Genomic DNA, 22,401 nt, shown 5'->3' with positions numbered 1-22,401 from the left:
TGAGGGTTTGTGGAGAAGGGTGGAAGGGACGGTGTCGAGATTCATCCCCAGCAGCTGCGTGACAGAGGACTCTCTGATCTACGGGCTGTTCCCGGGGACGCACAAGGAGACCAACATCCGGTGCTGCTGGCAGATCATCAACTCGGTGAAGGTCCAGAAACTTGATGGTCTTCCAGCACACGGAGATGACCGTGGGGGAATGCTGCCGACTGGCACCTTCTAGGTTGCAGGAGTATGTGCTGAGGGACGCGCTGATACTTGGTGCAGTCACCGCAAGGGCCCAGTGGGGAAGGACCACGGTTTAGGGTTCTTCTCCAGCAGGAGTGTGTGGGATTGGGTGGTGGGGAGTTCACCCCTCAACAATGGTGTGTAAAGATGAACCAACAGAGTGTCACATGAGTGGCTGAAAGTGTGGAAATGCATAGAAACATCTGTAAAGGACAGAGTCATCAAATGGTTTGTTGTAAATAATTTTATTTTTGAATACAGTATATCTTGATTTTAAAAAAATCTCACGCCACAGAACAGGAGAGGGCGAAATGGACAGCGCAGAGGAAGGCAAATTCACTCTCTGTCTGACGCTGTGAGTGTGTGATGGGACGGTGTGGAGGGAGATTTTCTCCTCGTCTCACCCCGGGAGTGTGTGATGGGACAGTGTGGAGGGAGATTCACTCTGTGTCTGACCCTGGGATTGTGTGATGGGACAGTGTGGAGGGAGATTCACTCTGTGTCTGACCCCAGGTGTGTGTGTGATGGGACGGTGTGGAGGGAGCTTCACTCTGTGTCTGACCCCGGGAGTGTGTGATGGGACAGTGTGGAGGGAGATTCACTCTGTGTCTGACCCTGGGATTGTGTGATGGGACAGTGTGGAGGGAGATTCACTCTGTGTCTGACCCCGGGAGTGTGTGATGGGACAGTGTGGAGGGAGCTTCACACCGTGTCTGACCACGAGAGTGTGTGTTGGGACAGTGTGGAGGGAGCTTCACACCGTGTCTGACCACGGGAGTGTGTGATGGGACAGTGTGGAGGGAGCTTCACACCGTGTCTGACCACGGGAGTGTGTGATGGGACAATGTGGAGAGACTTCACTCTGCCTTTAACGCTGGTATTTCATCCCCCATCCGTCTTGTACTTGGGACTTCATGGACACACCTCTATTATAGTCGATTTTATCTGATGCGGGGCAGTTAGCCACGATGTGGGTTGGGTGGAGATGAGATCCTGGGCACCCAGACTCTGCCAGTCCGACCTCCCTCAGCCTGGAGCTGAGACGCTACTGTGTCAGTGTGAGGAGCTCCGACCCACTGTTGCAGGGCACAGGGTGCGGGGGGCAGCAGAAACCTCAAATAAATCTCGAGTCCGGCACCAGGACAGGAAGTTACAGCGGTTTATTGATTTCATCATGACAAATGTAAATGAAACAATGTGTGAGCTGCTGACGTGCGGGAATAAATAAGCTGCTCCCGACTCACTCACAGTCACACACAATTAACTGACCAGCGACAACGAGTGACAGTTTGAATAATCAGTCCCGTTTCTCACCGTCACTCTGCATCGGGGAACCGATGATTATAAAATCACAATTCAGGGCCGTGTCCGGGATCGATGCAGATCCAGGGTCACTGCCGAGGGATTTGTCAATTTAACATCATTATATCGGCCAGACTGCCGAATGCACCATCCTCAGCAAAGGGAGCAAAAAGATTCTCACCTTGGATAATCCCACCCCGGGACACCGCTGTCCCAGACTGAGCCCTGGACCCCGGGCTCTTCCGGTCTTTGTACTTCCTGGGGCAGTCTCGAACCCACACAGGTGGCAGCTGGACAACAGGCGGAAATAGGTCACTGCGGAACGGCTTCCGATGTCACCGAGCCCGATACTGGAGCCGGTTCCGTTAAAACCATTGGGAACTAAATCCGGCGCGCGGCCATTAAAGGTAATGGCGGGCGTTAAAGGGGAGGGTGGAGAATCGGGCAAAATGCCACTATTCCACGGACAGGGATGTTCACACATTCAGATGTTCACAGATCACTCTCAGTCCGGGTCTGACTCCCTGCAGACATCTCAGTTCCTTACCCCCGATCTCACTGAACTGATTCGACCCCAGGCTGAAACAGTTGGGAGAATAAAGATGAAATAAACAGATTACACAACAGTGTCAGTAACAGGGGACTGGGGTTAATGTTTTAACAACTCTCACAGACAAATATCACCAGAAAACCCGTAGATCTGCTGATATTTTATCACATTAAACATTAACACAAACACTCACCAGATCCACTCCAGACTCGGGAGGGTCAGTATGAGGCGGCAGATAGCGGGGACAGATCGGTCTGTCAGCGAGTTGTATCCCAGGTTCAGCACCGTCAGTGATGGGTTTGTACTGAGAGCGGAGACGAGATCCTCGGCACCAGAATCTGTGAGACCGACATTGTCCAGCCTGGAGATGAGTGAGAGTGAGGGTGAAGGAGACAGAGAGACAGGAGATGGTACAAATCCCCAGTGTTTATCAGTAACACAATTACTGATCACATTAATGTTCACTGTCAGACACCCAGTGACGGTAAACACAATCTCCCACAGTCTGGTACTTACCACAGTTTCTGTATTTTACACTCCGGGTTCCTCAGAGCCGCAGACACCAGTTTCACTCCTGAATCGCCCAGGTGATTATCACTCAGGTTCAGCTCCGTCAGTGATGGGTTTGCACTGAGAGCGGAGGCGAGATTTTCGGTACCAGAATCTGTGAGACTGACATGGGTCAGCCTGGAGATGAGAGAGAGTGCGGGTGAAGGACACAGAGAGACAGGAGACGGTATAAATCCCCAGTGTTTATCAGTTACACCATTACTGATTTTTTTCTTCAGCACGACTGTGCAAGTCAGCCAGTGAGAACAGCAGAAAGAGTTTAAAAGGAAGACAGATTTACAAAGCGAGCGTCAGAGGAGCGGGAGACAGAGTAGGAAGGCTTTGGCTCAACGGGGCTTCGACGATAAAGGGTCGAGGCGAGGTAGGTTATCTGTTGACAATACAGACAGAGAGTATGTGTGTGAGGCTGGTTTTCTGTGCTCGGTGTCAGATGTGGGAGATCCTGGAGACTCCCAGCCTCCCGGACGGCAACATCTGCACCCGGTGTGTCGAGCTGCAGCTCCTTAGGGACCGAGTTAGGGAACTGGAGATGCAGCTCGATGACCTTCGTCTGGTCAGGGAGAGCGAGGAGGTGATAGAGAGGAGTTACAGGCAGGTGGTCACACCGGGGCCACGGGAGACTGAAGAAGTGGGTCACAGTCAGGTGAGTGAAGGGCATGAAGCAGGTACTAGAGAGTACCCCTGTGGCTGTCCCCCTTGACAATAAGTGCTCCTGTTTGAGTACTGCTGAAGGGGGGGACGGCCTCCCTGGAGGAAGAGGATGGCAGCAGTGATAGGGGACTCTATAGTTAGGGGTTCAGATAGGTGATTCTGTGAACGCAGGAAAGAAACGCGAATAGTAGTTTGCCTCCCAGGTGCCAGAGTCTGGGATGTTTCCGATCGCGTCCAAGTTATCCTGGAGTGGGAGGGAGAACAGCCAGAGGTCGTGGTACATATTGGTAAAGAAAAAGGGAAGAATTTCTGAAAACAGACTACAGGGTGTTAGGAAGTAAATTGAGAAGCAGGACCGTAAAGGTAGTAATCTTGGGATTACTGCCTGTGCCATGTGGCAGTGAGAATGGAAATAGAATGAGGTGGAGGATAAATGCGTGGCTGAGGGATTGGAGCTGGAGGCAGGGATTCAGATTTCTGGATCAATGGGACCTCTTTTGGAGCTGGTGTGACCTGTACAAATAGGACGGATTGCAATTGATTACCAGGGGGACCAATATCCCGGCAGGGAGGTTTGCTAAAGCTACTGGGAAGAGTTTAAACTAGAATTGCTGGGGGGTAGGAACCGAACTGATGTGTTGGAGGAGAGGGAGGTTGGCTCACTAATGGAGAAAATTTGGAGACAGTGCGAAAGGGAGGATAGACAGGTGATATAGAATGGACGCGCTCGGTCCAATGGTTTGAGATGTGTCTATTTTAATGCAAGGAGTATTATGAACAAAGCAGGTGAGCTTAGAGCGTGGATCAGCACTTGGAGATATGATGTTGTGGCCATTACAGAGACTTGGAGGGTGCAGGGGCAGGAATGGTTACTTCAAGTGCCGGGTTTTAGATGTTTCGGGACGGACAGGGAAGGAAGCAAAAGAGGTGGGGTTGTGACACTGTTGATCAGAGATAGTGTCACGGCTGCAGAAAAGGAGGACGTCATGGGGGGGTTGTCTATGGAGTCTCTGTGGGTGGAAGTTAGGAACAGGAAGGGGTCAATAACTCTACTGGGTGTTTTGTATAGACCACCCAACAGTAACAGGGGCATCGAGGAGCAGATAGGGAGACAGATTCTGGAAAGGAGTAATAATAACAGGGTTGTTGAAGTGTGAGATTTTAATCTCCCAAATATTGATTGACATCTCCCTAGAGTTAGGGGTTTAGATGGGGTGGAGTTTGTTAGGTCTGTTCAGGTAGGTTTCCTGACACAGTGTGTAGATAAGCCTACAAGAAGAGAGGCTGCACTTGATCTGGTATTGGGAAATGAACCTGGTCAGGTGTCAGGTCTCTCATAGGGAGAGCATTTTGGAGATAGTGATCACAATTCTATCTCTTTTACCATAGCATTGGAGAGGGATAGGATCAGTCAAGATAGGGAAACCTTTAATTGGAGTAAGGGGAACTATGAGGCTATCAGGTTGGAACTTGCAAGCATAATTTGGAAACAGATGTTCTCAGGGAAATGTACCGAAGAAATGTAGAAAATGTTCAGGGGATATTTGCGTGGGGTTCTGAGTCGGTACATTCCAATGAGACATGGAAAGGATGGTCGTGTACAAGACACATGGTGCACAAAGGCTGTTGTAAATCTAGTCGAGAAAAGAAGGGCTTACGAAAATTTCAAAAAACTAGGTAATGATATGAATCTGTAAGATTATAAGGCAAGCAGGAAGAAGCTTAAGAATGAAATTAGGAGAGCTAGAATGGGCCACGAGAAGGCCTTAGCGGACAGGATTAAGGAAAACCCCAAGGCATTCTGCAAGTACGCGAAGAGCAAAAGGATAAGATGTGAGAGAATAGGACCAATCAAGTGTGACAATGAGAAACTGCGTATGGAACCGGAGGAAATAGTGAAGGTATTTAAAGAAGCATTTGCTTCAGTATTCATGACGGAAACGGATCTTGGCGATTGTAGGGGTGACTTGCAGCAGACTGAAAAGCTTGAGAATGTAGATATTAAGAAAGAGGATGTGCTGGAGCTTTTGGAAAGCATCAAGTCGGATATGTCACCAGGACATGGCGGGATGTACCCCAGGCTACTGTGGGAGGCGAGGGAGGAGATTGCTGAGCCTCTGGCAATGATCTTTGCATCATCAATGAGGACGGGAGAGGATGCGGAGGATTGGAGGTTTGTGGATGTTGTTCCCTTATTCAAGAAAAGGAGTAGGGATAGCCCAGGAAATTATAGGCTAGTGAGTCTTACTTCAGTGGTTGGTAAGTTGATGGATAAGATCCTGAGAGGCAGGATTTATGAACATCTGGAGAGGCAAAATATGATTAGGAATAGTCAGCATGGCTTTGTCAAAGGCAGGTCGTGCCTTACGAGCCTGACTGAATTTTTTTGAGGATGTGACTAAGCACATTGATGAAGGTAGAGCAGTGGATGTAGTGTATATGGATTTCAGCAAGGATTTGATAAGGTAAACCATGCAAGGCTTATTGAGAAAGTCATGTGGCATGGGATCCAAGGGGACATTGCTTTGTGGATCCAGAACTGGCTTGCCCACAGAAGGCAAAGTGGTTGTAGACAGGTCATATTCTGCATGGAGGCCGGTGACCAGTGGAGTGCCTCAGGGATCTGTTCTGGGACCCTAGTCTTTGTGATTTTTATAAATGACCTGGATAAGGAAGTGGAGGGATGGGTTAGTAAGTTTGCTGATGACACTAAGGTTGGGAGTGTTATGGACAATGTGGAAAGCTATCAGAAGTTACAACGGGACATTGATAAAATGCAAAACTGGGCTGAGAAGTTGCCCATGGAGTTCAACCAAGATAAGTGTGAGGTGTTTCATTTTGGCAGGTCAAGTGTGATGGAAGAATATGGTATTTATGGTAAGTCTCGGCAGTGTAGAGGATCAGAGGGATCCTGGGGTCCCAGTTCATAGGTCACCCAAAGCTGCTACGCAGGTTGACTCTGTGGTTAAGAAGGCATACGGTGCATTGGCCTTCATCAGCCGTGGGATTGAGTTCAAGAGCCGAGAGGTAATGTTGCAGCTATATAGGACCCTGGTCAGACCCCACTTGGAGTATTGTGCTCAGTTCTGGTCGCCTCACTACAGGAAGAAAACCACAGAAATGGTGCAGAGAAGATTTTCAAGGATAAATCAACAGGCCCGAAACGTTAGCTGCTCCTTTCAACGGATGCTACCTGACCTGCTGAGTTCATCCAGCTTGTTTGTACGTGTTGATTTGACCACAGCATCTGCAGTGTGCTTTGTGTTTCCAAGGATGTTGCCTGGATTGGGGAGCATGCCTTATGAGAATAGGTTGAGAGAACTCGGGTTTTTTCCTTGGAGTTACGGAGGATGTGAGGTGACCCGATAGAGGTGTATAAGATGATGAGAGGTATTGATTGTGTGGGTAGTCCGTGGCTTTTTCCCAGGGCAAAAATGACTTGCATGAGAAGGCTTAGTTTTAAGGAGATGTCAGGGGTAAGTTTTTTTACGTAGAGATTGTTGAGTGTGCGGAATGTGCTGCCGGTGGTGGTGGTGGAGGCGGGTACGATAGGGTCTTTAAGAGACTCCTGGATGGCTACATGGAGCTTAGAAAAATAGAGGGCTTTGAGGAAAGCCTAGTTAGTTTTAAGGTTGGGACATGTTCAGCACAGCTTTGTGGGCCGAAGGGCCTGTATTGCGCTGTAGGTTTTCTTTGTTTCTACTGATCACATTAATGTTCAGTGTCAGACACCCAGGGACTGAAAACACAATCTCCCACAGTCTGGTACTTACCGTAGTTTCTGTATTTTACACTCCGGGTTCCTCAGAGCCACAGACACAATTTTCACTCCTGCATCTCCCAGTTTATTCTCACTCAGGTCCAGCCCCGTCAGTAATGGGTTCGTACTGAGAGCGGAGGCGAGATCCTCGGCACCAGAATCTGTGAGACCGACATCGATCAGCCTGGAGATGAGAGAGAGTGAGGGTGAAGGACACAGAGAAACAGGAGATGGTACAAATCCCCAGTGTTTATCAGTAACACAATTACTGATCACATTAATGTTCAGTGTCAGACACCCAGTGATTGTAAACACAAACTCCAACAGTCTGGTACTTACCACAGTTTCTGTATTTTACACTCCGCATTCCTCAGAGCCACAGACACCAGTTTCACTCCCGAATCTCCCAGTTCATTCTCCCCAAGTCTAAACACAAACAGACAGATTGATTAACAAAGTGATTCAAACCATGGGTCTGAGGGAATTTCTCTCACTCTGATATTTCAGGAAACATTAAACCCTTCAGTAAATCACTGATCGAGGTTCCCATCACTGTCAATGTCCCTCACTGTCCAGCTCCAGCGTATTCACCGAATGTCAGTAATTTAGTTTGTTGGTGTGACCCTGTAATCTGCACATATTCTGTCTCTTTCCCTGATGGTTAGAAAAGTGTTCCTGACGTGAGAGGGTCGGGAGGGGCAGAGATGAAGGATGGGAGAAAGTCCCACAGTGAGGAAGAGTTGTGAATATGGAAATGTCGATAGGAGACGGTGGAAGATTCCCCACCTGAGGAAAAGGGATGGGAAGACAGAATCTGCAGGAGGAAGGGGGATGAGGATTAGAAGACACTCAGGAGGAAGAGGAATGAGGATGAGAAGTCCCGCAGCAGTATACCGATGGGAAAAGATAATCCAATAGGATAAGAAGATCCAGAAATAGATTGCAAGGGAGGGGTGTGTCTGAACTTAGACCCACAATCGGGAGAGGAGATGCACCCATGGGGTCTGGGTATCTGATAGTGAGCACAGTCACACAGGTGGACTGATGGTGATAATCACACACGGGGAAGGGCAAGGGAGGACAATCTCACGATGGTATTTCTTTCCTTCTCACTGGGACAGTCTGCTGACGGTCTCTTGTCCGTCACCGGGAAGCGCGTGGGAAACTCTGACCCACCTGCTGCAGTCAGTATCGGTCTGGGTGTTAGTAACAGTGAGAAGGAACATTGTCAATGGATGTGTCACAGACAGCAAGAAACACAGCCATTCCTGTGATTTACTGCCATTAAACCAATGGCCGATGTTCACTGATCTGATGAAGTCTCCAACATCCCTTCACAAGTAACCACAGAACCCTCCCATCCTTGGGGAATTACTGACGGATCCCTGGGTCATTTGTCACCATTCTTCACAATCTGAATTACTGCAGTTTTAAGCAAATCCCTTTACATTGAAACAACATAATGGAACAGTTTCACAGTTCAGAGTGAGAGATAAATCAAGTTACCTCAACTCCTGGCACTTGTGCAGCCCGGGTCCCAGCCGCTGGATTCCTTCGCACTGAATGTGGCAGTTCCCCAGGTTGAGGTGTTTTATTCTATCACAGAGTCCGATGACATGAGACAGGACCGCGCAGTCAATCGGTGTCAGTGTCATTCCACTGAATGAAAGTGTTTCCACAGATCCCAGTGCGGCCTGAGCCAGTCCACGATTCTGAGACTCAAACAGGTAGTGCAATGTGTTCAGGAGGCTCCTTTTACCAGCTTCACTCCCCGTGTTTCCACTCTGGCGTTTAATCTCCTCCATCATCCAGTCAATCACCCGGCAGGTTGTTTGATGAGGAAATGGACCCAGAAACTCCTCCAGGCCCCGAGCTGTCATTGGGTTGGAGAGACCAGCAACAAAACGGAGAAATACCTCAAATCGACCATCTGTCGTGTAGTGAGCTTCAGTGAGGAGTTTCATAATATCTCTGCCATCTGAAATCAAGAATTGTGCGACTGCAGCTACAAACTCTTGGATGGTGAGGTGTGGGAATGTGTACACCACGCTCCGGGCCGAATCCTCTCTCTCCAAAAGCTCCATCAGGAACCCGGACAGGAACTGGGAAGGCTGCAGATTGTACTTGATTAAATCTCCATCTGTAAACACAATCTTCTTCTCGGACACCCCTCTGAAGGCCATCTGACCAACCCTGAGTAACACATCACGGGGGTTCTCAATCTCACGGCCGTGGTTTTTCAGGATGTTGTAAATATAGTAGGAGTACAGTTGGGTGATGGTCTTGGGAACTCGGTGTGAGTCCTTGACTCTTTGTGTGAAGAAGGGGCCCAGTGCCAGAGCGAGGATCCAGCAGTAGGAGGGGTTGTAGCTCATGGTGTACAGGATCTCGTTCTCGTTCACGTGTTTGAAAACAGCTGCCGCCACCGTCTGATCTTCAAAATGTTTGATGAAGTATTCCTTCCTTTTCTCACCAACGAATCCCAGGATTTCAGCCCAGACACTGATCTCAGCCTTTTCCAATAAATGTAATGCAATGGGACGGGTGGTCACCAGCACTGAACACCCTGGGAGCAGATTGTGCTGGATTAAACTGTACACAATGTCAGACACCTTGCACTTGAAATCAGGATCTGTGCATGTGGACCGAGGTTCAGTGTCTCTTTGACTGTCAGTAAAAACAATTTTGTCATTGAATTCATCCAAACCATCAAATATAAACAACAATCCCTCTGGGTTCTTCCAGACGTCTCTCAGGATATTCCCAAAGTAAGGATACTGATCTAGAATCAGTTCCTTCAGGTTTATTCTACAGTTAATGGAGTTTAAATCCCGGAATTTGAAACTGAATACAAACTGGAACTGTTGGTATATTTCCCCCGCGGCCCAGTCATAAACAATCTTTTGTACCATTGTTGTTTTCCCAATCCCCGGTTCTCCAGCCATTGCTGTCGAACTCCCAGATTTGGATTTACTCCGGGTAAAGCTGCTCTGGAACAACTGATCAGTCCGGATTTTTTCCAGCTTTCCGCGGAGATGGTTCTGTCTCCACTCATCGTTGTCTCTGCCTCTTGCCAGCAGCTCATGTTCCACCAGTCTTCGATCTCGAACAGTAGAAATGACCGTGAGCTCAGCGTATCGATCAACCAGCTGGAAAACCTTCACCTTCTCCCTCATCAGGATCGTGTTCACTCTCAGTGTTTCAGTTTGTGCCCGCAGAGTCTCCTTGTGTTTCTGTTGAACATCTTCAATGGGAACAGACAGCAGACAAACTGTTAGATGCCTCAACTCAGAACTCAGTATCTAAGCACACGAGAGTTATCTCAAACCCATGGCATTAATGGATTCATCAATGGATGTTCGTACAGTAAAGTAAATTTGATTAAAAGACCCCTGACTGGACAGAGAGGCCTGGTCTAGATAAACACCAGATGATCACATTTCCACATTAATTGTGCAGTGAAGGTGAGTATTTCCCTGGTAGTTTACTGATGCCCGACTATCCCGTACTGGACAACATCCCACTACTGTCACAGATATCATTATTCCTGTGGAAGAAACTTTTAATCCCCTGTGTTGATGTGGTGTATAGACATAGCAAAGAGGGTAGTGGGAATGCTACCAAAGGAACAGGTCAGGGAATCACAACTTCCCCCTCTTAGCATCACTGATTCAAAATGCAGAGGCAGATTTGCTGATCAGCACATGCACTGTGGGTGGCTGGTTGGGGTGTGCGGGATCTCAAAATGTGTTCGAACCCTTTCATGGGTGTGTGGGGTCTTGCAATGTGCCTGGCTCTCACAGTGTGTCAGCATACTGTCGGGATGTGTGGATTCTCACAGCGTGAAAGGGGTGTGTGGGATCTCATACTGTGTCAGGAACCTGTTAGGGTTGTGTGGGGTCTCTCAGTGTGTCCGGGCCCTGTCAGGCGTGTGTGGGGTCTCACACTGTGTCAGGACCCTGTCAGGGGTGTGTGGGATCTCACACTGTGTCAGGACTCTGTTAGGGGTGCGTGGGATCTCACAGTGTTTCCCGACACTGTCAGGGGTGTGTGGGATCTCACACTGTGTCAGGACCCTGTCAAGGGTGTGTGGGGTCTCTCAGTGTGTCAGGACCCTGTCAGGCGTGTGTGGGGCCTCACAGTGTGTCAGGACCCTGTCAGGGGTGTGTGGGGTCTCACAGTGTGTCAGGACCCTGTCAGGCGTGTGGGGTCTCACAGTGTGTCCGGACCGTGTCAGGGGTGTGTGGGGTCTCACAGTGTGTCAGGACCCTGTCTGGTATGTGTGGGGTCTCACAGCCTGTCCGGACCCTGTCAGGTGTGTGTGGGGTCTCACAGTGTGTCCGGACCCTGTCTGGTATGTGTGGGGTCTCACAGTGTGTCAGGATCCTGTTAGGGGTGTGTGGGATCTCACAGTGTGTCAGGACCCTGTCTGGTGTGTGTGGAGTCTCACAGTGTGTCAGGACCCTGTCTGGTATGTGTGGGTCTCACAGTGTGTCAGGACCCTGACAGGGGTGTGTGGGGTCTCACAGTGTGTCAGTACCCTGTCAGGTGTGTGTGGAGTCTCACCGTGTGTCAGGACCCTGTCTGGTGTGTGTGCAGTCTCACAGTGTGTCAGGACCCTGTCTGGTATGTGTGGGGTCTCACAGTGTGTCAGGATCCTGTTAGGGGTGTGTGGGATCTCACAGTGTGTCAGGACCCTGTCTGGTGGGTGTGGAGTCTCACAGTGTGTCAGGACCCTGTCAGGGGTGTGTGGGATCTCACAGTGTGTCAGGAGCTTGTCAGTGGTGTGTGGAGTCTCACAGTGTGTCAGGACCCTGTCAGGGGTGTGTGGAGTCTCACAGAGTGTCAGGACCCTGTCAGGGGTGTGTGGGGCCTCACAGTGTGTCAGTACCCTGTCAGTGGTGTGTGGGATCTCACAGTGTGTCAGGACCCTGTCAGGGGTGTGTGTGGTTTCACTGTGTGTCAGGACCCTGCCAGGTGTGTGTGTGAATTCACAGTGTTTCAGGACCCTGTCATTAGTGTCTGGGTTCTCACCGTGTGTCAGGACCCTGGCAGGAGTGTGTGCGGTCTCTCACTGTGTCAAGAACCTGCCCGGTGTTTGTGGTGTCTGAAAGTGTCTTACAGTGTGCCAGGATACTGTCAGGGGTGTGTAGGGTCTCACTGCGTATCAGAACCCTGTTATGGGTGTGTGGGGTCTCACAGTGTATCTGGATCCTATCAAGGGTGTGGGGTCGCACATTGTGTCAGGACCCTGTTAAGGGTGTGTAGTGTCTCACAGTTTTCTGGACCATGTTAGGCATGTGTGGGGTCTCACAATGTTTCCCAACAATGTTAGGGTGGGTGTGGAGTCTCACAGTGTGTCAAGACCCTGTCAGGGGTGTGTGGGGCCTCACAGTGTGTCAGTACCCTGTCAGGGGTGTGTGGGGTCTCACAGTGTGTCAGGACCCTGTCAGGGGTGTGTGGGGTCTCACAGTGTGTCAGGACCCTGTCAGGGATGTGTGGAGTTTCGCAGTGTGTCAGGACCCTGTCAGGCATGTGTGGGGTCTCACAGTGTTTCAGGATCCTGTCAGGGGTGTGTATGGTCTCACAGTGTCCGGATACTGTCAGAGGTGTCTGGGGTCTCACTGTGTATCAGAACCTTGTTACGGGCGTGTGTGGTCTCACAGTGTATCTGAATCATATCAGGTGTGTGTGGTGTCTCACAGTGTGTCAGGACCCTTTCAGGGGTTGGTGGTGTCTCACACTGTGTCAGGACCCTGTTAGAGGTGTGAGGGGTCCCACAGTGTTTCCTGACACTGATAGGGGTGTGTGGGGTTTCATAGTGTCTCAGGACCCTGCCCGGCGTGTGGGGGGGTCTCACCATGTGCCAGGACACTGTCGGTGGTGTGTTGGGTCTCACAGAGTGTCAGGTCTCTGTGACATCTCACAGTGTGTCAGGACCCTGCCCGGTGTGTGTGGTGTCTCACAGTTTTCAGGACTCTGTCAGGAGTGTGTGGTGTCTCACAGTGTATCAGTATCCTGTCAGCCATGTGTGGAGGCTCACCGCGTGTCAGAACACTGTCAGGGTTGTGTAGGGTCTCACTGTGTGCCAGGACACTGCCAGTGGTGAAAGCAATAACAGATGACAGAGGCGTGAACAGCTTGAAAACATCCTCTGTTACCATTTGAAAATTAACGTCCTTGGAATTTGTTCTTGGAAATGAGACAGGCTGAATGAACGTTGTGGCCTTATATTTCTGGTCAAGGGCTTCGAGTAATCAGTTAAAGCATGGACTACTGTGAGATTAATAATCTTTACGATATCTGTCTTTCCTTCGCCCTCTCCTCTGTCAAATGTGCAGTGAATTTCTTATCCAGACGATCACAATTTAATTAATTGCAATATTATTTATAGATAGTTTCAGTCCTTTCCACCTTTTTGCCACAATCCCACAACCCTCGGTTTCTCTGTCCTAATTCCCATCTCTTACCCTTCCACCGTGTCCACACAACACAGACACACATGAATTTCAGCTGAGGATTTAGTCTCTGATCTCCCCCTCACTAACATTGTTTCCTGATGGAATTCCAGGATTACTGAGTGGGAAATTGAGCTGGATAATTTTAGCAGAGTTTGCACTAAGGGGTTGCAAAGTTGGAACGAGTGGGGTTCATATGCTGCTCTGGGATTAAACAGACTAGTTGGGGTGTTAACTGCTTTTCTCATTAAATGGACGTTGTCATGCTTATTCTGTGACGATAACTTCAATGGATTCCCAATTCTAAAAAATGATAACCTGTAGGATCTGAGGGAGTTTAGAAATGTGGTTCAGGATGAGGGTGTTGGGTTGGGTGGTAGGGATATTATTTCATTTTTCAGAGTGAGAAATTTCCCATAGTTTCGCTCCTCAGATTGCCCTCTTCTCCATTCTAACCCCGGTAGGGGGACCTGTCTTTGCAGGACCCAGAGAGGAGTGATCCCTTTCAGCAACGCCCCCAACTCTCTGCGTGCTTCCTCATAATGTCCTGTGAAAACTCTCCCTCCAGCAAACATTTTTCCATGTGTCTCACTGTGTGTTGTGACACGGTGGAACATTTACCTGATCAAATCCTCCTGGCTCAGCAACGATAGGTCCCTACACAACATCAACCATTGATGGAAACAGCGGTTTCTTCATTTACCTTTCAGCTCCCTGGGAATCTCCGGTAAGGGTTGATGGACCGGAACACAACCTGTTCAGATTTAAAATAATTTTACACGTTTCAATTCCTCAAATTTTAAGTATGTAATATTTGAATCCAAAAGTAAATTAATATCTGATATCTCACCATGTTCCTGTATTTCTTTCAGTATTTTGTCCAACTCTGGGACACCAATCCGCATTTTCACAAAGGTTTCCCACATCACCCTCCCGGCGCGGGAGCCTTTCTCCATCACCAGGCTCAGGAGGAGTTTAGAACTGTCCGCCCGCTCTCCCTTATCAGCGAGATCAGAGATTTTCTGTGAAGAGTAACAGTGAACATATTGGGGACTGACAGATTCACACAGAGAATGAGAAGTAAATGATGTGCTCTGTAACGGGATCACACTGAGCAGTCACCCGGACGGGTGCTGATCCTGTCTGGACATGGACTGTACATTCTGAGTGCAGAGCACACGGAGGGACATTCACCGTGATCCTGGTCCACCAGTCAATGAGATCCTGGCTGGTCTGTGACCTCTTCATTGACGTGGCTCCAAATCCATAAATAATTCCTCACCGGATTTGACGGTGTAAAACAGAATCAGAAAATATTGATCACAGATGAAGAAAGAAGTCAGGAGGGTTTTTATAACAGAGTGAACAGTCTCAGAGAAGTTGCAGAAAAGATGATGTGATTCATCCCCTCAGTCCGCCAGTGTCCAACATGACAGCGGATTACCGGCTGACTCCTGATGCCTTTCCTTTGCCTTTTCCAGTGGAGGTTTATTCAGTGATTACACATTACAACATGGCAGTATTCCCCAATCCACACTGTTTGCAGTTACAGATTGTAACAGAATGATCTCCACCCAGAACAGAACACACTCGAGCTCCTGTGACATCCAGTCGTAATGCCCCGGTTCTTACTGAATCCTGCCGTCACACTGTACACTCTTCCCGAAATAAAAATTCCTACCGTATTTCCATTTAAGCTCGTTTATTGCAACATCATAGAACTGTTGCCTACTCCCCTCGCTCTGAACATTGAGCTGCAGCAGGGGTATTTACAACTCTTTCAATCATTCCTTCAGATTCACAGCTTTAAGAATTATATATATTTATTTCTGATTTGTTGTTATGCTCTATTATCCGATGAGTGAGAGTCCCGACACCCATCAGTCCTGTGATGTGTGAAAATTCAAACCCATTCGCTCTCCCACTCACCCGATGTTCCTCTCCGCTGAACTGATTCTCGGCCGTTAACGCCAGACTCACTCCGTGCACCCCTCTTTCCATGGTCTGTTCCAGCCTGTCCCGGTAGAAATCCGTCAACTGCAGCAGCTGGAAATCGTCCCAGCTTGCCAGGAGCTCGGTGATCACTGAGCTCGGACCTGTGAAGGAAAATTAGGAGCATTAAAGACATTTCAACACCATACAGGGTAGTAACTTTCTCTCTGGAACCTAAAGATCACAAAACACAGTCCGGGCGGGGTGGGGGGGGGACGTCACGTGATGACGTAGGATGGAGACGCGGGAAACCAGCTCCCGTAAAAAATCAGTAGATTGATGTTTACGTGAAGAAAAGTTAGTAAATACTTTCTAAAAGTTACTTATAAACTACTCCGGATTGTTTCAAACTGTGTCTCATAAACAGAAGACGAAGAAAACTATTACCGTGAAGACAACGCAAATTGGAACAGAATCAAGGCCCACCTCTGCGAGAGAACCGCGGGCTCAGGTACATTTCACCTGCGGTGATACAGAACAGGAAACTGCGGCAACATTGACCATTTCTAAAGAAAAAGACCAACAAGAACTGCGCAAACGTGAAGGAAGGAGCATGCGCAAACGCGAGCAACTCAAACTACAAATCCCAGTTACGATTGAAACCGGAAGTGCAAGTGAATCTGCGGCCGATTCAGATTCTCTGGATAAATCAGACGAAAATGGAGGTAAAAGTTTTTGTGGAAATATAGAAAAAACTTTGATGCAAATAATGCGTAAATTAGAAAAATTAAACGCATTAAAAGAAATAAAAAAGATAAATATGGAGATTATGTTTGATAAAATGATAAAAAGACAGGAAAAAATGATAAAGAGAATTATAGACTTGGAAGCAACAACGGAAGACATGGTTGAAAGAATGAATAAAATGGAAGATAATATCTCTGCCTGGACATTAGAAAGAAAACAATTGTTGGAAAAAGTGGATAAGCTAGAAAATTTTAGCAGACGAAACAATATTAAGATTGTTGGACTTAAAGAAGATATAGAAGGAGAAGATCCAATAATTTTTTTTCAAGAATGGATCCCTGAGAACTTGGAAATGGAAGAAGAAACTCTAATTGAAATTGAAAGGGCTCATAGAGCCTTAAGATCAAGACATCAAGCTGATCAAAATCCGCGATCAATTTTGATAAAATGCTTAAGATACCAAGATAAAGAAAAGATCCTGAAGGCGGCTGCCCAATGTGCCAGAAAGAGTAAAGTGACATTGATGATAGAAGGGAAAGCAGTTCTTTTCTATCCTGATATAAATTATAACCTTTTGAAGAGAAAAAAGGAATTTAACCCAGTGAAAAAAGCTTTATGGGAAAGGGGTTATAAATTCATAATGCGTCACCCAGCAACACTGATAATTTCCAAGAGATTTCCAAGCGTAATGGATTAAAGATGAAGACAGAGACAGTGAATGGAATTGATGGACATTTGAGGATGATACAGGGGGAGAAATATTAATTGCGAGTAGTATTTTTCTTCACATATATATACTTTTTATGTCGTGGGGGAGCTGGGTGAGCTTTGGATCGATTGCTACGGGATTCACGTGTGTAGTCATGGCGATTGCCATGACCCGTAAAACAAAGGGGGGTAATGTTGTGGTTTTTTTCATCCACAACATTAGTAAGGGGTATTTTGTTTTTTTCTTTATAATCTATTTTTCTTCTATCTTTCTTTATTTGCCTGGATGATCGGTGGGGACACACATAGCAACATGGAGAATTTTAAAAAGATTCCCCAAAGTACCACAAAGTTGAAAGATTATGTATTATTATAGATTGGAGTAACCCAATTAAAAATAATGACCAATTTACTAAATTTTTAAAGTTTTAATGTTAATGGGCTTAATGGACCGGTGAAAAGAAAAAGAATCTTAACACACATTAAAAAAATGAAAATGGATATACCTTTTTTTACAAGAAACACACTTAATAGAGAAAGAACATCAGAAATTAAAAAGAGATTGGGTTGGAAATGTTATTGCAGCTTCATTTAACTCAATGGCGAGAGGAGTTGCAATTTTGGTTAATAAAAATTTACCAATTAAAATAGAAAATGTATTAATTGATTCGGCGAGGAGATATGTAATTATACATTGTCACTTTTTTCAGAACTATGGACTCTTATGAATATTTATGCACCAAATGAAAATGATGAAAAATTTATATGAGGTCTTTTTGAATTTGGCTAACGCACATGACAAGATATTAATAGGTGGAGATTTTAACTTTTGTCTAGATCCAGTTTTAGATAGATCAACAAAGGTTGTCACAAAATCAAAAGTAGCAAAATTAACTTTATAATTAATGAAAGATTGATATATGGAGAAGAATTAACCCAAAAGTAAGAGATTATTCATTTTATCCAAATAGACATAAAACTTAGTCAAGGATAGATATATAGAATATTCAAGACAGTGAAAAATATGGAATATAATGCAAGAATATTGTTAGATCATTCTCCTTTGATAATGACAATGATAATGATAGATAAAGAGGAATCAATTTGTAGATGGAGATTTAATTCAATATTACTAAAACGTCAAGATTTTTGTGATTTTTTGAAAAAGCAGATTCAGGTTTTTTTAGATACAAATTCACATTCAGTTGATAATAAATTTATATTGTGGGAAGCAATGAAGGCATATTTGAGAGGTCAGATAATAAGTTATACTTCTAAAATTAAGAAGGAATATATGATAGAAATAGATCAATTGGAAAAAGAGATTACAAAATTAGAAAATGAATCTCAAAGATATCTGACAGAAGAAAAACGAAGACAACTTGTTAATAAGAAGTTACAATATAATACACTTCAGACATATAGAACAGAAAAAGCAATTATGAGAACTAAACAGATATATTATGAACTAGGTGAAAGATCACATAAGGTTCTTGCTTGGCAGTTAAAAACAGACTAGACTTCTAAAACGATAAATGCAATTCGAACAAGTAAATAAAATTACTTATAAACCTTTAGAAATTAATGAAACTTTTAAGAATTTTTATTCCGAACTGTATAAATCAGAACCACAAAATGATAATGTCAAGATAGAAAGGTTTTTATCACAAATAACTCTTCCAAAATTGAATTCGGAAGAACAGAAGGCATTAGATGTGCTTTTTACATTAAAAGAGGTCGAAGAAGCTCTAGGATCATTTCAAAGTAATAAATCCCCTGGAGAAGATGGTTTTCCACCTGAATTTTATAAAAAGTTTAAAGATCTATTAATTCCTCCTCTTATGGAGTTAATACATCAAGCGGAAAGAATGCATAAACTTCCAGAATCATTTTCGACAGCTATTTTAACAGTATTGCCAAAAAAAGATAAGAGATCTTTTAAAGCCAACATCATATAGGCCTATTTCTTTGTTAAACACTGACTATAAAATAATAGCAAAAATCTTATCTAACAGATTATCTAAATACCAAAATTAATACATATGGATCAAACAGGATTGATCAAAAATAGACAATCGGCAGATAATGTAACCCAGTTACTTAGCATAATTCATTTAGCACAAAAGAGGGAGGAAATGAGTGTGGCAATTGTCTTAGATGCAGAAAAAGCATTTGATAGATTGGAATGGGATTTTTTATTTAAGGTATTGGAAAAATATAGATTAGGAGTATCCTTTATAAAATGGATTAAAACCTTAAATACTAATCCCAAAGCTAAAGAAGTGATAATTGGTCAAATTTCAACAGCATTTCAGTTAACAAGGTCAACTAGGCAAGGTTGTCCATTATCACCTGCTTTATTTTGTGTTGGCGATAGAACCATTAGCTGAATTAATTAGAATGGACCCAGATATTAAGGGTTTCAGAGTTAACCAGGAGGAATACAAGATTAACTTATTTGCTGATGATGTTCTGCTTTATTTAACAAACCCATTGTACTCGTTGCATAAATTATACTCTAGATTAGAAGAATATGGGAAAATATCAGGCTACAAAATAAATTGGGATAAAAGTGAAATTTTAACTCTTACTAAAGGATATTATAGTCAATGTCGATTAATAACTCAATTTAGATGGCCGATAAACGGTATAAAATATTTAGGTATAAGAGTTGATAATGATATAAAGAACTTGTATAAATTAAATTATTTACCATTATTGAAAACAATTCAAGAAGATCTTGATAAATGGATGATATTACCAATAACATTAGTAGGTACAGTAAATACCATAAAAATGAATATATTCCCTAGATTACAATACTTATTCCAATCACTACCAATACAACTGCCCCAGAAGTTTTTTCAAGAGTTAAATAAATATGTGAGGAAGTTCCTTTGGAAAGGTAAGATGTCAAGAATATCGTTGAAAAAATTGACATGGAACTTTGATCTAGGAGGGTTACAACTTCCAAATTTTAAGAATTATTATAAAGCAAATCAACTTAGATTTATTGCATCTTTTTTTGAGAAAGATAGACCGTCATGGATTAGAATAGAACTAGATAAAATAGGAGAAGATACACCAGAAGTTTTTATATATAAATGGGAATCTAAATGGATACGGGAAAAGAAAGAATCTCCTATATTAAAACATTTGATTTCTGGAATAAGATAAATGTTGATGATGAGATAAAGAAATCTTTATTAGCAAAGAGATCTTTAATTCAAAATTGACATTCCTTTTATAATGGATAATCAATTTTTATATAATTGGTTTCAGAAAGGGATTAGATATATAGGAGATTGTTTTGAAGGAGGTATATTAATGTCATTTGATCAATTAAAGAATAAATATAAAATATCAAACAACACTCTTTTTTGTTACTTCCAATTAAGGGCTTATTTAAGAGAAAAATTGGGTCAAACAATGTTATTGCCGAAATCTAATGAAATAGAAACTTTAATTCAAAAAGGAAGAACTCAAAAAAATTATTTCTTGTATGTATAGTTTGATTCAAAAACAGGCAATTAAACAAGGAATCCATGTCAAGACAAAAATGGGAAATTGACTTGAATATTAAAATTGAAGAAACAAATTGGTCAAGACTATGTCTTGATAGTATGACAAATACAATAAATGTCTGGTTAAGATTAGTGCAATATAATTTTTACATCACTTATATATTACACCACAAAAAAAAATTAAACCAAAATTTATCTGATCAGTGTTTCCGATGTAACCAAGAAATTGGACTTTTTTACATTCTACTTGGTCTTGTTCTAAAATTCAACCTTTTTGGACAAATTTAAGAGTTTTACTGGAACAAATTATTGGAACACAACTTCCACATAACCCAATATTATTTTTATTTGGCGATATTGAAGGGATAAAACCAAAACCCAAATTGAATAAATATCAGAATGAATTCATAAAAATTGCACTGGCAGTAGCCAAAAAGGCTATTGCAGTTACTTGGAAATCGGATTCATACTTAAGATAGATCGTTGGAAGAATGAAATTTCTAGCTGTATTCCACTTGAAAAAATTACTTATAATTTAAGAGATAAATATGAAACATTTTTGAAAATTTGGCACCCTTTTTTTACAAAAGACAGGATTAAATATATAGGTGCTCCGAAGATAAAATAATTGGTTATTTGGGGAAATAAATAAATATATATACTAAAGTTATTATGAACTCCGTGGAGCATGTGGGGATCTTCCAATATCGAGGCATTCTTTCTTTCTTTCTTTCTTTCTTTCTTTTTTCTTCTTTTTCTTTTTCTATTCTTCTATAGGGATGTTAGGGGGGAGGGGGGAAGGGTAGATTTTTTTTTCTTTCTGTAATCATTTGAAAACTCAATAAAAAATTTTAAAAAACAAAACACGGTCCGAAATATATATATGGGAGAACGGGTTTGGGCCGGAGGGTAGGGGTCGCCGGTGGTGTAGGAGGTGGTATAGTTCCATCTGTTGAAGTCTGCTCTTTCATGTCCGCAGGAATATACCTCCCTGTTTTGAAAGGACTCTGCTTATTCCTGAGAATATAGTAACCCATCAGCATCACTCTCCTGGTACTACCCATCACCACCGCTTTGCTCTCGGTTACTGTCTGCCTGCCTGGTCAACCCCTTCCTTAGCAAATCTCTAGGATTTCTCACAAAATGCTGGAGGTACTCAGCAGGTCAGGCAGCATCTATGGAGGAGAATAAACAATCAACGTTTCAGGCCAAGGCCCTTCATTGGACTGGAAATGAGGGGACAGAAATTCCAGATATTTCCACATTACTTTGTATTCCTTGTTGTCCTGATCTGAAATGTTGACTGTTTATTCCTGTCCATGGATGCTGCCTGACCTGCTGAATTCTGCCAATATTTTGTGTGTCTTTTTGTTGCCCGAAACTTTCAGCACCTGCAGAATGTCTTGTCTTCTGGAATGACTCGCTATTTTAATGTGCATCACAATCTGTAAGAGGAGCAGGAGCAGACGGTAACTGTACTCCTTCCACGTGTGACTGTGTTTCCCCAGAGATGTTAACTCTCTCTCTCTCTCTCTCTCTCATCTCCCTGCTCAGTTTTGACAAATACTTTGTGAATTGCCTATATTGCATTAAACCCAGACGCAGAATCCGCAGAGTATTTATAAATTAAAATAATTCGCCAACATACCCGTGTCCTTTCTCGACGTTGACGTCACTGGAGCTCCTCCACTGCTCGAACCTTGATGCATTTTGGGGACAGGTGTGATCAGTTTTTACTGTTCTGTAACAAAACAAAACAACAACAGGAGGGTCAGACATTAATTAAAGGAGAATACTGTTTTGTTTTTAAACAGAGGCAAACACTTCCAAACATCTTGGGCCGATCCACTGAAGCCTTGACATGGCCTGATCCACCTGTGCCCATCCACCCACAGTCACACAATGTCCATTTCCGATCTCTCCATGGATTGTACACTGGACCAGGATTTTCCAGGGTATCTACTCTCTGTA

At 44.3% G+C, this 22,401-nt stretch overlaps 1 protein-coding gene across 2 annotated transcripts; it reads right to left on the bottom strand.

The window, feature by feature from the left end:
* Nucleotides 1–1,373: 1,373 nt before the first annotated feature.
* Nucleotides 1,374–22,175, bottom strand: LOC140722662 (NACHT, LRR and PYD domains-containing protein 3-like). Of its 2 annotated transcripts, XM_073037375.1 has the most exons (10): nt 22,079–22,175; nt 15,449–15,615; nt 14,370–14,541; nt 14,223–14,273; nt 8,568–10,305; nt 7,401–7,487; nt 7,075–7,245; nt 2,597–2,767; nt 2,274–2,441; nt 1,374–2,109 (listed from the first exon to the last, which is right to left on the bottom strand). In XM_073037375.1, the coding sequence occupies exons 1-10, from the start codon at nt 22,137–22,139 to the stop codon at nt 2,007–2,009; spliced, it is 2,889 nt and encodes a 962-aa protein (XP_072893476.1). In that variant the 5' UTR covers nt 22,140–22,175; the 3' UTR covers nt 1,374–2,006. The 2 variants fall into 2 exon arrangements, with proteins under 2 accessions (XP_072893476.1, XP_072893477.1); XM_073037376.1 differs by lacking the exons at nt 14,370–14,541; nt 15,449–15,615; nt 22,079–22,175 and having other exon boundaries at nt 14,141–14,256.
* Between the last annotated feature and the right edge of the window lie 226 nt (nt 22,176–22,401).

This window comes from Hemitrygon akajei, unplaced genomic scaffold, assembly GCF_048418815.1.
Source record: "Hemitrygon akajei unplaced genomic scaffold, sHemAka1.3 Scf000082, whole genome shotgun sequence".
NCBI classification, from domain to species: Eukaryota; Metazoa; Chordata; class Chondrichthyes; order Myliobatiformes; family Dasyatidae; genus Hemitrygon; species Hemitrygon akajei.
Note: the sequence above shows the minus strand (reverse complement) of the source record. Positions and strands in the feature narration are given on the sequence as shown.

What these genes read in the sequence shown, in the direction of transcription:
- LOC140722662 (XM_073037375.1), bottom strand. Translation starts at nt 22,139, where the DNA reads ATGCATCAAGGTTCGAGCAGTGGAGGAGCTCCAGTGACGTCAACGTCG. An exon ending in GAAAGAAATACAGGAACATG is followed by an intron (nt 14,274 to 14,369) that starts GTGAGATATCAG and finishes AAATCTGAACAG; the next exon opens with GTTGTGTTCCGGTCCATCAA. An exon ending in TGTAAAATACAGAAACTGTG is followed by an intron (nt 7,246 to 7,400) that starts GTAAGTACCAGA and finishes TCTCATCTCCAG; the next exon opens with GCTGATCGATGTCGGTCTCA.